This window comes from Heliconius melpomene, chromosome 7, assembly GCF_056956725.1.
Source record: "Heliconius melpomene rosina isolate 202511_hmr_F chromosome 7, ASM5695672v1, whole genome shotgun sequence".
Classification (NCBI taxonomy): Eukaryota; Metazoa; Arthropoda; class Insecta; order Lepidoptera; family Nymphalidae; genus Heliconius; species Heliconius melpomene.
The window spans coordinates 2,207,866-2,222,065 of NC_140395.1; the positions used below are offsets into that span (position 1 = coordinate 2,207,866).

The 14,200-nt window shown below is 34.2% G+C and overlaps 1 protein-coding gene across 1 annotated transcript in view; it reads right to left on the reverse strand.

The window, feature by feature from the left end:
* Positions 1–14,200, reverse strand: part of pio (zona pellucida domain-containing protein piopio) — a 41,432-nt gene that overhangs the window by 5,585 nt on the left and 21,647 nt on the right. Inside the window, exons 2-4 of the mRNA XM_085188293.1 lie at positions 9,755–9,832; positions 7,825–7,975; positions 6,119–6,260 (exon numbers count right to left, since the gene is read on the reverse strand). Of these exons, the coding sequence (XP_085044419.1) occupies positions 6,119–6,260; positions 7,825–7,975; positions 9,755–9,824 (363 nt within the window). The 5' untranslated portion in view covers positions 9,825–9,832. The remainder of the gene's footprint in view (positions 1–6,118; positions 6,261–7,824; positions 7,976–9,754; positions 9,833–14,200) is intronic.

Genomic DNA, 14,200 nt, shown 5'->3' on the forward strand with positions numbered 1-14,200 from the left:
CTGAGCCTGCGGTCAGAGACACCTCCCGCACTTGAAATGTATCATATTTCATATACAACTTTTAGTTACTTCCATTTGACCACGCAATGAGCTGACCACAGAAAGAATAAAAATATTTAAGAAAGAATAATACTGAATAATTCTGACCAGTAGGTACTAGGACCAGTAGACTACCAGTACACTATCTATGTTGTATATGTCCCCATAATTAAACAGAGCAGTCTGTCTGCAGAGAGCTCAAAACTATATTCTAAGAATAATTACCGCCCTTGTATACGCCACGTAACTTGGTGATGCAGGAGTACCCCGAGTAATCACAATACAGAGGGAGAGAGAGAGAGGCCAGAGAGAAAAACAAATATATATCACTCTGAGTCTGTCATGGCGCAGCGGAGCTACATCTAACTGTTAACGCGATGGTTATGGGTTTGATTATATTAAATTTAATTTCTTCCCTCTGGTAGACAAAGCGAGGCGTTGAATTCCACCACTCAACTCTTGTAGAGTTCGGCAGAGAGAATTTCACTTCCTTTCTCTGTCTACCCTGCTATTCTATAAAAATCTTTATCAAAATACACAAAAATACTACTTTTTTATATTCAAAACTCGTAAAAAAGCTTACATTTCACAAAAATCTTTTAAACATTCTCCATATATATATACTTTTGGTAGGCTTACAGCATCAAGCGACCTTTTCCTGGCCTTCGCTCGTGGGCGGCGGTCTCTTATGAATATTAACGTGGACTCGCCTCACGCCTCACGCCTTACGTTTTAGTTTTATTTAAATACCGCATTTAATACTAACTGGTTTTCTTTATACAGTGTGGAGTGTAAACTTTAATGGATTTTTACTTTGTCTGTTTTTTAGCTTTATGCTGTATCCGGCATGAATCAGGGTAGGAGGGAAGCCTAGTGTTAAGACACTCCGCACAGTTCCCAATTTCCGTTGAATTCTGGAGGCATTGTGTGTTGACTTGCGGAACTTAACACTGCGATTAGCCGCGACAGCACAGAGAAAAAATAAAATATTAATATAAAATATTAAATATTTCATTTTCTCGAGCTACGGTTGTGGATTCTATTCTCAGTCGGTGCAATTAAATATTTTTATATCCTCGCTTAATACAAAATTTAACGTTGAGTTCCACCGCTCGCCACGAAAATAGGGAATCTCTCGAAAATAGGGAACTGCGTGGGGAACATAGTATCTTAAAAGTACTACCCCTGTGCCTGCCTAGTACCTACATAAGTATTTGCGAGATTTATTCTTTAGAATACCAAAAATATAAAGAATACCTCTACAATTCATATAAAGTCATCAAAAACAAAAAAATCCTTTCAAAATCAACAATAAATTGAAGATAACCATCAAACTGAGGTTATATTATACGTAGCTCGTAGGTTAACTTGGTAATTACAGATGGGCACAACAATGGGGCGAGATAAGCTTTTTACATGGTTAAGACATTAACATGTACATGTAAATACCTGTATTTACTATATATTTATATATCCGTACATATAAAATGTACTAATATATATGTAATACTAGCGGCCCGCCTGCGGCTTCGCCCGCGTGAACTACGTTATTATTAATATCTCCCTGAGTACCTACGTCCTATAAATGACGTTCATGCAAAATTTGAGACTCCTAGCATTTAGTAACGAATGACAAAGACAAATGTCATTAGTAGCGAAGTTTCATACAAACTTTCGACCCCAAAAACAACCCCTTAGAAGTCGAATATTGCAAATTCCCGTCTTAGCGAGTCCCTACGTCCTATAAGTAACTCCTATGCAAAATTTCAGATTCCTAGCACATGTAGTTTATGAGATTTCGTGATGAGTGAGTGACCTTTCGATTTTATATATATAGATATAGATACATGTAAAATGTACTGGCTTTCCGCATTGGAGTCATATTGAAGAATACCTACTGACCAAAAGACAATGAAATTAGTAAAATTTTATTTTTTTGCATAAAAACGTTTTTTTAATTTTACGCCTTATGCTGCACACAGTAATGTAGAGGGAACCTAGTGTTAAGTTTAAGACACTGATCTACATATTCCGTTCAATTTTCGAGACAGCTTGTTGAATGGCGGAACGAAACGCGGTTCTTTGTCTTGTTAGCAGAGAAATGGAAATTGAACTCGTAGCCTTCGCGTATACCCACGTGCCAGCAGGATAAAAATAATTGTACCATTAAATTCTCAGCCCAACCCAAAAACTAAATAAATAAAAAAAAATTACACACAGTTTAAAAATAAACAATTGCTCTTTCTTAAAATATATCCATCTCACGTTTTTTCAAACCACATACTCTACCTATAAGGTGTATAGAAAAACCGCATCATATATGGTCAATACAAGATGGCTAACTTAAATGGATTGTCCACTGTGCAATCGTGCTTTACCTATTTAAGGTATTCACTTATAATGTGCAATAAATTCTTAGTGAAAGACTGAGAATTTGAGTAAAAGTGATAAAAATTTAAATATGTTTTAGATAAGTGTTTCTTACAGTGTCTGATTTTAAACGTGGTTATTAGTTTGAACGTATTTTTCCGCCCTGACAAAGCAAAACGCGGCGTTGAGTCCCGCCACTCGACAAATAAATTTAAATTCCAGAGTAAGACCAATAAACATTTTGTATCACTCCATAACTACATATATGTAATTTGAAGATAGCTACATATTATATTAGGCTCATAGCAGAATTTGGGATGAGATGTATGATGATTTATGTAGGCTTCTAAAACTTAAATTCAGATCAAAGGAATGGATCAATTCCTTCGATTTAAATAAAAGATATTCTAACTTATGGAACAGTCCCAATTTCCACTAAAATCAGTTCACTCAATTTTAAGATATGGATTTCCATATCTTAAAATTTGGTTTGAAATAAAACATTGCAAAAATATTATCCATAAATAATAGTCTAGCAAAGTGTAATAAAAACACAACTTAAATATTAACACGATTTTATTTACAAAGCTTTTATACACATTGTTGTTTTAAACAAATATTTTAAAGAACCACAGTCCTACGCAAATAAAATGACAGAATATAAACAATAAATATCTTATCTGTTCCCATAAAAACTGTTTGCTTGTTAACATATGTGAATAGGGAAGAATTGAATAAAAGTATTTATTTATAGATGATTTTTGGAATTATTCCCACATAATAAAATGTAAACTAAGATAAAATGTTGTTAAATAAATAATAGATTAACTTCACAGCTTCACGCTGTCCTGTACACAGGGCAGGCAAACGGAATCTAGTGTTAAGACACTGTCACTGTCAGTGGGTAAACACCACTTTTCGCCGAATTCTGGAGGCATTGCGTGTTGAGTGGCGGAACTCAACGCCGCCCTTTGCCACGACATCGAAACGGAGAAATGGAAATTTAAACTTAAAATAAATATTTCATTCCCTCGAGTGGGGATCGAACCCACAAGCAATCGGTTTGTGCCGCTACCCCACGTAAAATGTAGATTACACTTAATATTACAAAGCTGAAAAGTTTATTTGGTCGATTACTTTTTTCCCATTCCCCGTATATAAATAGACAGAGAAAAGGAGGAAATAAATTAAACAATTATATAAGAATGACTAAGGCTCTAACAAGTTGTTTACTCGTGAAGATGTCCTCACGAGGGTCACGAACATGACATCATCATACCAGCAGGCAGCATTGTCATTACTTATATTAAGTTATATTTTAAGTTTCTGGTAAATAACGCTGCTTAATATGAATTTTCTTTAGCTTCACGCGGTATCTCGCACATAGCAAGGTAGGCAGAGGGGAACCTATTGTTAAGACACTCCGTTCCAATTAGAACACTACCGTTCCGAATTTACCGCCGAATTCTGCAAGCATTGCGTATAGAGTGGTGAAAATCGTTACCAGAGCGGAGAATGAAAAGGTTAAATTCTGAAATTGGAAATGTCTCTTGGGGAACCTGCGTCCTCTCAAACAACTATACTACAGAACTAATAACCCCCTACGTCTACAGTACAATAACCCGCTGCGTGACACGAGCTTCCTACTCGCTGTCTAACCATCCATTCCTATCACGCGCTTCCTTACTTACGTAATGGATAAGTTGGGACGTACAGTAAGTAGCTGATTTAAGTATTGATATTATAAATTGTTGTAAAAAAATATATTAAGGCCCGCCGTATCATAGTGATATCGTTATTACCAATTTAAAATAAACGAGTTATGTATTTGACATGTGGGTAGGTACCTATACGTTGGATTCTATCGATCTAAGTGTATTTTATTTGGTATATTTTTATAAATCTGGTATTTTAAATTCCTTTCGCAATGATTCTTAGTAAGATACAAAAACTATTTTGAGATATATAAAAAGTAATAGCCCACAATCCCAGTTAATCAATGCTGAAAAGAATCGGGAAAAAATATTGAAAAAATAATAGTTTAAGTACCTCGCCCATTGTATTTGTAATCGGTTAAAAGCTCCCACATTACGTTTACGACTTTGTTAAACAATCACAAGTGATGTTTGAGAAAGAAGTGCTAATTGAATTGCGTTCTTGTGAAAGTATTGGAACAAACATTTGGTATTACATGAGATATTGAAGTGTCATGGCGTAGATAACAATATAACTGAGATCAAAGGTGGAATAAGCTTAAAATCCTATAAATTTTAATTTTCATCCAATATATGGAAAATGTGGCATTAATTTAGTAGTTCTTTTCTCTTTGCTTCAAGAAACTGTAGAGCTGAGAATGTTATTTTAGTTGGTATTACATTGTGTTCTTGAGATAAATTGTCTTAACTGACGGATAAACACACATGTAACAAAGTAATCCAATAAGGGTTAGGATTTTAATGTACGGAACTCTATGAAATTAGAAAAGGAATAACTAAATATTGAACTCTTTTTACCTTCCTAATAAAAATCCAGATATGCGTGAACGTTAGCTAGCATTATATTATAATATACTTTATAAAATATTTGTTTTTAATATTTAAATAAACCTTAGATATATTTAAATATTTATATTTAAACAGGATATTTGTATTTCTGTACGCGTTGCACTTTACACGAATCTCGAAGCACATAAATATACTAACAATGGATGTTCTAAGGAATTCTTATACTGATAAGTATATTCTAAGTACTGAATTCTTGAATTTGAATATCTTATAATAACTTTTAAAATTAAGGTTATTGCTTAAGAAAAGGCTTGATAGTAGTGGATTCCTTCACTGTTAACCCTAATCAGCTATTGCACTTTTTTATTTCCTTTTCGGTTTTATACAGTCGGAGTTTTTGTTTTTTCAAATATATTTTTATTTGTTTTTTTAGCTTTACGCTGTTCATAGCAGGGTAAAGAGGAGAAACCTGGGAACCTAGTGTTAAGATACACCGTTCCCATTAAGAATTCTGGAGGCTTGTTGACAATACGAAGAAATGTATCGTACCCACAACCTGGCCTCTTACATGCACATTATTTCTAGGTAAGAGGTACACGTTTTATATATAACTTGAATAGGAAATAAAATATGAGTTTAAGGAGGCACTAAGAAATTACAGTGTTGCGGACAATACTCTTAGAAGTAAAGCTTGAAGAAGAACTTATGTTATGGACAGCCATTAAATCATCTATTGTATAAATAAACATTTTCCGTGAGTGCATACAATAATAAAGTTCGTGCTTAAATTGTCACTCATATGTCTATTGCAACATTTGATAGAAAACGTGACGGTTGTGGGTTCTATTCCCATTTGAAAGAATAAAAGTATTTTCATTTCTTCGCTCAGGATGACAAAAGATTCCGTTAAGTTCCTCAATTCAACATGCATTATCTTGAATTCGGGTGGAAAGTCGAGAACAGAGAGTAAATATCCTAGAAGTATCGAGACACTCTTTCATACTTACCATTTCATATTTTAATGGAGAAGAAAAATAGCTTCATACTGTATCCTGAATGTAGCAAGGCAGAGGGATTTGTTGTTAAGACACTCACTTCCCTTTCCGATCAATTATCCAAATATTTTGCGTTGAATGACGTAACTTAACGCCACGTTATGATTTATGATGCAAAAAAAATGCTAATATAGTTTAAAACATACTTACATTATCATTAGACATAGTATTGCATCCTTTCAGCGGCAGCGTGTACTGCAAGTCGCCTCTCGCAGAGACATACTCTCGCAGACACGAAGAGTTACTGCCGAGGCCCGCGGGGTAGACAATCCCATTGAATGAGTCGTATATACTGGAAATATATTAGTTTGTTACTTTATTTAATATTAGAGGCAGACGTGGCTTCGCTCGCTTTAATTTATTTTTATATTATAACCAAAGGATAATGATTTTTTTCAAAAATAAATTTGTGGCGTAAAAACGTTATTAACAAACTTACGCCATTTAATCCGTAATGTCTCAGGTCTCGTAAATTGGGCGGTGCCTGGGAGTGTTTTAACACTATGGCCTGTACTTATGTTCATAAATACCGATTGAGATCCCGTTTTCATTCATACATTACAATCTATGTATAAAATCGAAATCTCAAGATTGATGTCGGAGTGGAGAGAGGTTTATAAATGGACGGACCTAGGTTCTTTTTGCTCACTTTATTTTGTCACATTCTGAATGGCGAAATATTTGCTTTTATAATAAAACGAGTCCTGCCAAATTATATTATAAATAGTATATAATATTAAAGAGTTATATTTTAGCGTATATTTTGTCAAAAAAACAAATTATATTTCTCAAAGGCAAGGAATTACTTCCAGTAAATCTTGTTAAGTAACAAGGAATGTCGGAACTTAACAAACGTGAATTACAAAAAAAACATAAGAATTTCACTGTATAGGAAGTATACAAGGTTCCTTATAGAGTACATATAATTAGGCTCATCTATATATGTTGTGAAGAACCTATAAAATTCTCCATACATTTGTGTTTAGATTTTTTATAAGAAATGATTTGATTAGCTTAGAAGCGAGAATGCTATTAGCACCAAGATGGTATGGTTGTTACGTGTTAACTATGACTGTAGGTTCAAATTTAAAGTACACTGTGACAATTATTATTAATGAAAATTAATTTGCCATTTGTTCCTGATCGTGATGATTTTGTATTAATAAGAGGCCAGTGGTGGCTTAGGGGCACAAGGCAAGGCAAGGAAAAGGGCCTGTGGATTTGATTCCCTCTCGAGGAAATTAAAAACGTAATTTTTTCATTTCCTCGCTCTTATATCGAGACAAAGCACGGTGGTGACTTCCGCCACTCATCACGCAATGTCTCCAGAATCCTGCGGAAAGTGGGAAACGGAAGAGTTTTATACGGAACAGAGTGTTTTAACACTAGGTTCCCAGGTTCCAGTGTTCCGTCGTTATCCAACTATGCCAACATGGCGTAGAATACATTTATAACAGATTGTAATTATGCAGTTACTTACAAAAGCTAGTTTGTATAAAGTGCCTTGACCACTAAAACGTGAATCAACCACAGCAAAGCTGGTCATATGAGCCTTTAAGTTCTATTTTTACGTCCTTGCTTGGATAATATGCAATAAGAGAATATTTAATGGAGAATATTGCCGTATTTGCATATTATAATATGATTATAGTTTCTTTTTGAAAGAAAAAGGTTGTTTATCTATGGAATTTAAATCAGTATTTTTTGTAATAAGTCATATCTGTGTTAGATTCTAATTTTGTGATTTATCCATTTAATTTATATTATAAATTAAATTTAATTTGTATTTTTCCATTAAAAAAAAATAGAAATATTTATATTTACTTTTTATATAATAAATAACAATAAACACATACCTATTAGGATGAGGTCGAGTATGGGCGAGAGAGATGGTGACATGCATGTTGTCCTTCTCGCACGCGACCGCGAGGGTGTCGAGAGGCGCGAGGGGTGCTGGCCACTCGGTGACCGGTTCTGTTGCCGTCGCTACTGAGGTTGTAGCTAGTTCTGGAAAAGAATAGCATAAATATAACCTTTGGAATGTTAGCTGTGTGTTATTTGGATATTATGGATGAGGCCCATTGCCTCCAGAATTCGGATGAAAGTGGGGAACGGAAGTGCCTTAAAGAGAACAGAGTGTCTTAAAAAATGAATTGGACCTGTTTTTATTGAAGTTCTACCTAGTTGTGGGTACGATCTCCACTCGAGGGAATTAATTATTATTTATTAATATCTTCATTTCTTCGCTCTGACACCAAGGCAAAAGACCGCTCTTAAATTAATTGGCTATAGTATTTGCTATTTGGACGACTTATCCAAAAGTCACAGATTCAAATTCATTATTTTTGAAACTTCTATGTATAAATAGATATATTTCAATAACGTTTTGCTCCAGTGACTGAAAGGAAGTACAATATAACGGGTAGTTTAAAGGCGGCGTCACGCTACACATGGTTCCGTGCTTTCTACTCTAATGTAATTAATAGTTCCTTATAATATACGATGATGGTTGCGAGTTCAAGTTCCGGTAGAAGAAATCCTTGTAAATTGGCGTGGTAGGCAGAAGGAACCTGGTTTTAAAACCATCATTTGTGTGTGTCTGTCCATTTCGATCTTGCAACTGGAAGAAGTTTTGAGGTCGACGTAAAAATAATACAGTTTCTTCTTTTTATTTACTTGCACTACAACCATTAAATATATACCATTTAATAATTAATTTTCTAGAATGGGAATCGAACCCACAGCTGCTTCGCCAAGACTGGCGTCAATTTCCAGTTTCCTACTCAGAGGAATAAATAATCTTAATTTCCCTGTTTTGATTAGACTATTACACACACGTAATGTCTCGAAATAAAACAAAAACGTGGAGAATGGAGTGTTTTGTTCTGGCTTACAATTATATAACTGAAATTAAATACCTACTAACTAGAATATTATGGTAACTAGAAAATGTCAAAATTATAAAAATACAAAATTTGGATAATTATAAAGTTTAAACTAAAATAAAATTAATAATTTCGCCTTATAATATTAAATACTTGAGGCTATCAAAAAATCTCTGCACTTCTAAAGTTGTATAAAACAGAATCTATTACAAAAAGCAACACAAAATAGATAGCAACGTTCATTGAACTCTAAAATAACATAAAAACTATGTATTTTAGTTTCAAGAGAAAGATATTATTGATTCTTTTATAAAATTCGTTCAGACATTTTCCGGAAGATTGTTGTTATGTGAGTTTACTAGTCCTTGCCCGCAACTTTATTTACGTGGACTTTAAGTCGTAAAGTTCCTTCCTAAGTTACCTATAGGCCTAATTTCAACTTTTGCTGGTTGGTTTTATACTTTACTAGCGGCCCGCTCGCGGTTACACCCGCGTGAGCTATGTTAATCGCTGTCTCCATGACTACGTCCTAGTGACGTCTATGCAAAATTTGAGACTCCTAGCATATGTAGTAACGAAGTTTCATACAAACTTTCGACCCCAAAAACAACCCCTTAGAAGTCGAATATTGCAAATTCCCGTCTTAGCGAGCACCTACGTCCTATAAGTAACTCCTATGCAAAATTTGAGATTCCTAGCACATGTAGTTTCTGAGATTTCGTGATGAGTGAGTGACCTTTCGATTTTATATATATAGATATAGATAAAAGGCAATATTATGACATAGCAAAATTATTGAATTAAAAGAAAATAATTAAAGTATAATAAATTATTCTAGTACCTTGTGAGTAATTTCACAGCCGCTGAAAATAATATGTAATACCAATATTAAATGTCTCACCGGTTTTAGAAGGTATCTGCTTGGCACGCGCGGTCGCCACCAGCGCCGCCATCATCACCAATCTCCACATTGTTCAGTCTGAAACAAGAAACAAAATTATAATTAATTATATTATTAATATTAATGAACTAGATTTTATATTATACTGTCTACAGTTTCCTGAAACTTAGAAATTTCATCAAAATCCACATATTTCTAGAGGCGACATGTATAATATATGTAAATATAGTGGTAATTAAATAGACCTTATTAATTTGTTAAATTTTATTAACTTATGTATACGTCAATAATTGACGCAAATTTGTGTTTGCACGTCATATTAATTCTTATATTTTGGATACTAAATAAATAAAGGGAACAGAACCCGCAATTCGAACTTTATACATATAAACATTCCTATCACTGTACCATAAGGCACTTCTTAATGGCTTAGCAGTTAGTACATATATGTCGTAATACATATTAGAAAGATAAATTATATAATGTCTATCATTACCATTACTTCATCAAACGAGTTTAGCATAAGTACTAATGACATGTAGGGGGCAGTTCTAATTGCTAGGTGCGTAAGTAACAGATTCGACTTCTACGTGAGATTCTTTTGAAGTAATTATTTTTAGGGTTGCGTACCTGAATAGAAGAAAAAGAAGAGAAAGTCCTATTACAAATTTATATTTGTAGATCATCGCACTCAAAATGAGTGCATATACCCGCAAATTTCAGTTTGTCAAATTTAAGTTATTAAAGTTCCACTTCGAGTTCACCTAAAATCAAAGTAATTTCTTGGTTTATTATATTTCAGACTTTCTTTTCAGGTCAAGTTCGTTGAGTTCCGCTACTCAAGGCGCAATGTTTCCGGAATTCGGTGAAAAGTGGAGAGCGGAGTATTTTAATACTACTCTTCCTCTGCCTACCCTGCTACTCACATGATACAGCGTAAAGCTGAAAAAAAGTCTTAATTACTTCGGTGTTTAGATAATGTCCGGAGTTCAATTCCGCTACCAATCCAACTTATTAAAGAATAAGGAGAGCAGAGTGTTTTAACATTAGGTTTCCTTTTCCTATTCAAAAATACATTTTACACTTTGCCACAAAGGCGAATTAATTTGCAATTATATTGTCATTGAGATTTGAACTGGTGGCCTTTAGATTATAATAGATCATATCGATAAAGCGTTACTGGAACTACAATAGTCTTTTAACATTCCTAAAGTATTAAACACTAAGAAAATATAGATAGAAAAAATGTTATGTTGCGGGAATTTAAACACCGTTCAAGGGGCGCGGGTTCGAGTCTCACTTCTTATATTTTGTTAAATATTTTTCAAGAAAAGTTGTTGTTATTATAAAAACAGTATAAAATACATTTTTTAACTAATAATTAATACAAGTATATCGAAAATCGAATATATGACCTTCAATTTAGTGTCTAGACACTAAGTTTTCTCTCCCTATCGATTCAAAAATAGAAAAAAGGAATTTTAAATAAATAATCACCAATCTTTTATATCGATATATTTAAAGTAGGGCACGTTAAGTAAATAATGTCGTAACTACAGCCAGTAACGAAGTCGAATTCTTTTGTATGTAAACCGAGTTCGTCTCGGCGCAACTGTTTAAATTTACATTAATTACACATGCTCTTAGTTCTTACTAATTTTGTATAAACTATGTGCAATAGATTTTATAAAGGAATTCCAGGTGAGGTCAGTCGTGCACAGTGGCACAAAGTGGGAATGTAAACAACAGGTCGTGGCTTCTCCTGCCTCCCTGTGACTCCCAGAATTGTGTCTTCAGAATTCTGCGGAAAATGGGGAATTGGGGTTCCCTCTGCCTATCCTGCTCTATGAGGAATACAGCGTGACGCTTTATATAGGAATCTGAAATATATTTTGCTCATACGTACTTTTTAATGTTTTTATTAGGTCGAAATAAACTGAATTGGGCCCACTTGTCATAATTGTATCATCACAAAATTTGGCACTTATAAATGATTAAGATTTTCTTTACAGCTTCACGCTGTATCCCGCATGAAGCAGGTTAAGTAGAGGGAGTCTTGTGTTAAGACACTCCGTTCCTCACTTTGGAGGCATCACTAGAGAGAAGAAATGAAAATAATTCAATCACTTACAGAAAGCTTTTTTATTTTAATAACGATAAACATATCCTAAGTAAAAACCCCCTTTTTTAAAAGTCTTAAAATAAACTAAGAAACGCCCATCTAATATAAATAAATATTTGAAGTTCCTAGTACTCTTGCTCTACGTCCACGTGCCAGGTGAATGGTGGTATTGTGTAATACTGCCCGTAGAGCTTTCTCTAGGCAACTTTATAAGTGTTTTAGACTAACCAGTTCACCTTCTAGGTATTAAGGTTAAATTATGATAAAAATAACTAATTATTAGGTCATTATAGATAAATTACGTCGTGGCGTAGAGGTACAGCAGTAAACGGAACGGTTGCGGGTTCGATTTACACTCTGGGAATTATTTATCTGCGTTGAGTTTCGCCATTCAAGTACGCAATGTTTCTAATATAAATATTACCAGACAAAATTTCTCGTTCACCACGTAATGTCTTGAAAATTGGGCGGATAATGTTGAACGGAGTGTGTTAACATTAGGTTCCCTTTGAGGGGAAGACAGTGTGAAGTAACAAAAATCTAAGACATACATTCCTTATATTATAGTTATTTTATATATTTTTATATATTTTATATATATTTTAGTTACTTTATATATTATAATAATGTGAAGGATTGATCTAAATTCTATAAATTAATTAGTACAAACGGTAGTGGCATGGAAGTAGTGTTTGATGCAACAACGACGAAATTGCATTTTTTACCAAAAAAGTGCAATTTACATTGTATAGATTCTCCTAGTCACTTCCTTAGCGTCACGTTGTATCTCGCTTAGCAGGATAGGCAGATTCAATTTGGAAACCTAGTGTTAAGACACTCCGTTCCCATTCCATTCTCCACTTTCTGCTGAATTCTCGAGGTATTGCCTTTTCAGTAGCGGGACCCAGCGAATCGCTCTGCCTCATTACTAGAGGCAAGGCTCTGCGGGGATTATATTTCTCGGAGTGGGAATTAAACCTGCGACCGTCACGTTTACAGATGCCCGCTACTAGTTTAGAAATTCACCAAATACTTCTTTTTAATATATAATAGGTTTCTATATATGAAAACTTGTAATAATTATATCCTGTTATTAACGACACCCACAATTATGTTTATACTTAGGCCATTACTTCTTCTTTGTATGTCATGCTTGACGGAGCCTGACTTCTTCCGCGTCGACGAACATGCGGTCATTTTTAACATTTTTTTATATATATATTTCACGTGGGGTTCACTTAATTTGTTAAAATTTGAAATTTGAGTTATTAAGTACAAGCAAAAATGTTGGTGTTTCAATGTACTACTATTTTATACTATTTTATATGTATTTTCTTTGAATTGAATCTTCTATCGCCCTGAATGTCTCATTTTTGTACGACTAAGTAAGTTTAGTAAAGGAAAGAAATTTAAGTCTCAAATTTAGGCAGAAACGAAGTGTCCTAACACTAGTTTTTGTCTGTCTTCTCGTTTATACTGGAAAATAAAAACAATGATTGTGGGGAAACCTAATGCGATCTTTTGTTTAGAGACGGGATGCGAGTAAGGGAACAGATTACTTTACTACTTTTAACCATTCCCCCGGAAGGCACTCGACCCTACAACAATCATTTCAGCCAAGTAAGTCCAAATTACAACATGACGGTGTATCTATATATATGTAATAGATTCTCAGGTTTCCTCTGCATCTCTGGCTCAAAAAAACTGAAGTGAGTGAAATATCTGATGAACTACTGAAAATTCCTGGTACTAAGGTCCTCTACCCATAGAGAACCGTTGATCCGGTAATACACCCCGTATATAAAACAATTCGTCAATATTGAAGAATTTCATTCAAGAAGTACGTTTAACGCAACATTTCTCGATCGTCCATCGTCCTTCATCATCTCATCATTACATAACCGTCCTACTTTCACATCTTGCTCATTTTATATATTAGCACCCTTTTTTGTTTCAGATTACATGATTTAACATGTCCAAAACTACTGGGCTAAGAAAGTTAAAATTTTTCATGTAAGTAGGTTAGGTTAAGGGAGCACTAAGAGAGGAGATGGTTAGAGCTGGAAATTTCATTTAAAGTCTTAAAATCCATGCAAACAACGAATTGCAGGCGATGACTACTGCTATCTTTATTAAAATAACTGTACAGCTTCCCTCCTTAAAGGAGTGCTTCTCTTAACAGGGTAGAGTAGGTTCGTTCTCATACTATATACTCCGTTTTTCATTTTCTTCTTATTGAACGGTTGGACTCAAACTACGGTTTTTCTTACTAAAGAGGGAACCTAATTTAATAGGATTAATTTCCCAATTCGGGAATCGAATCC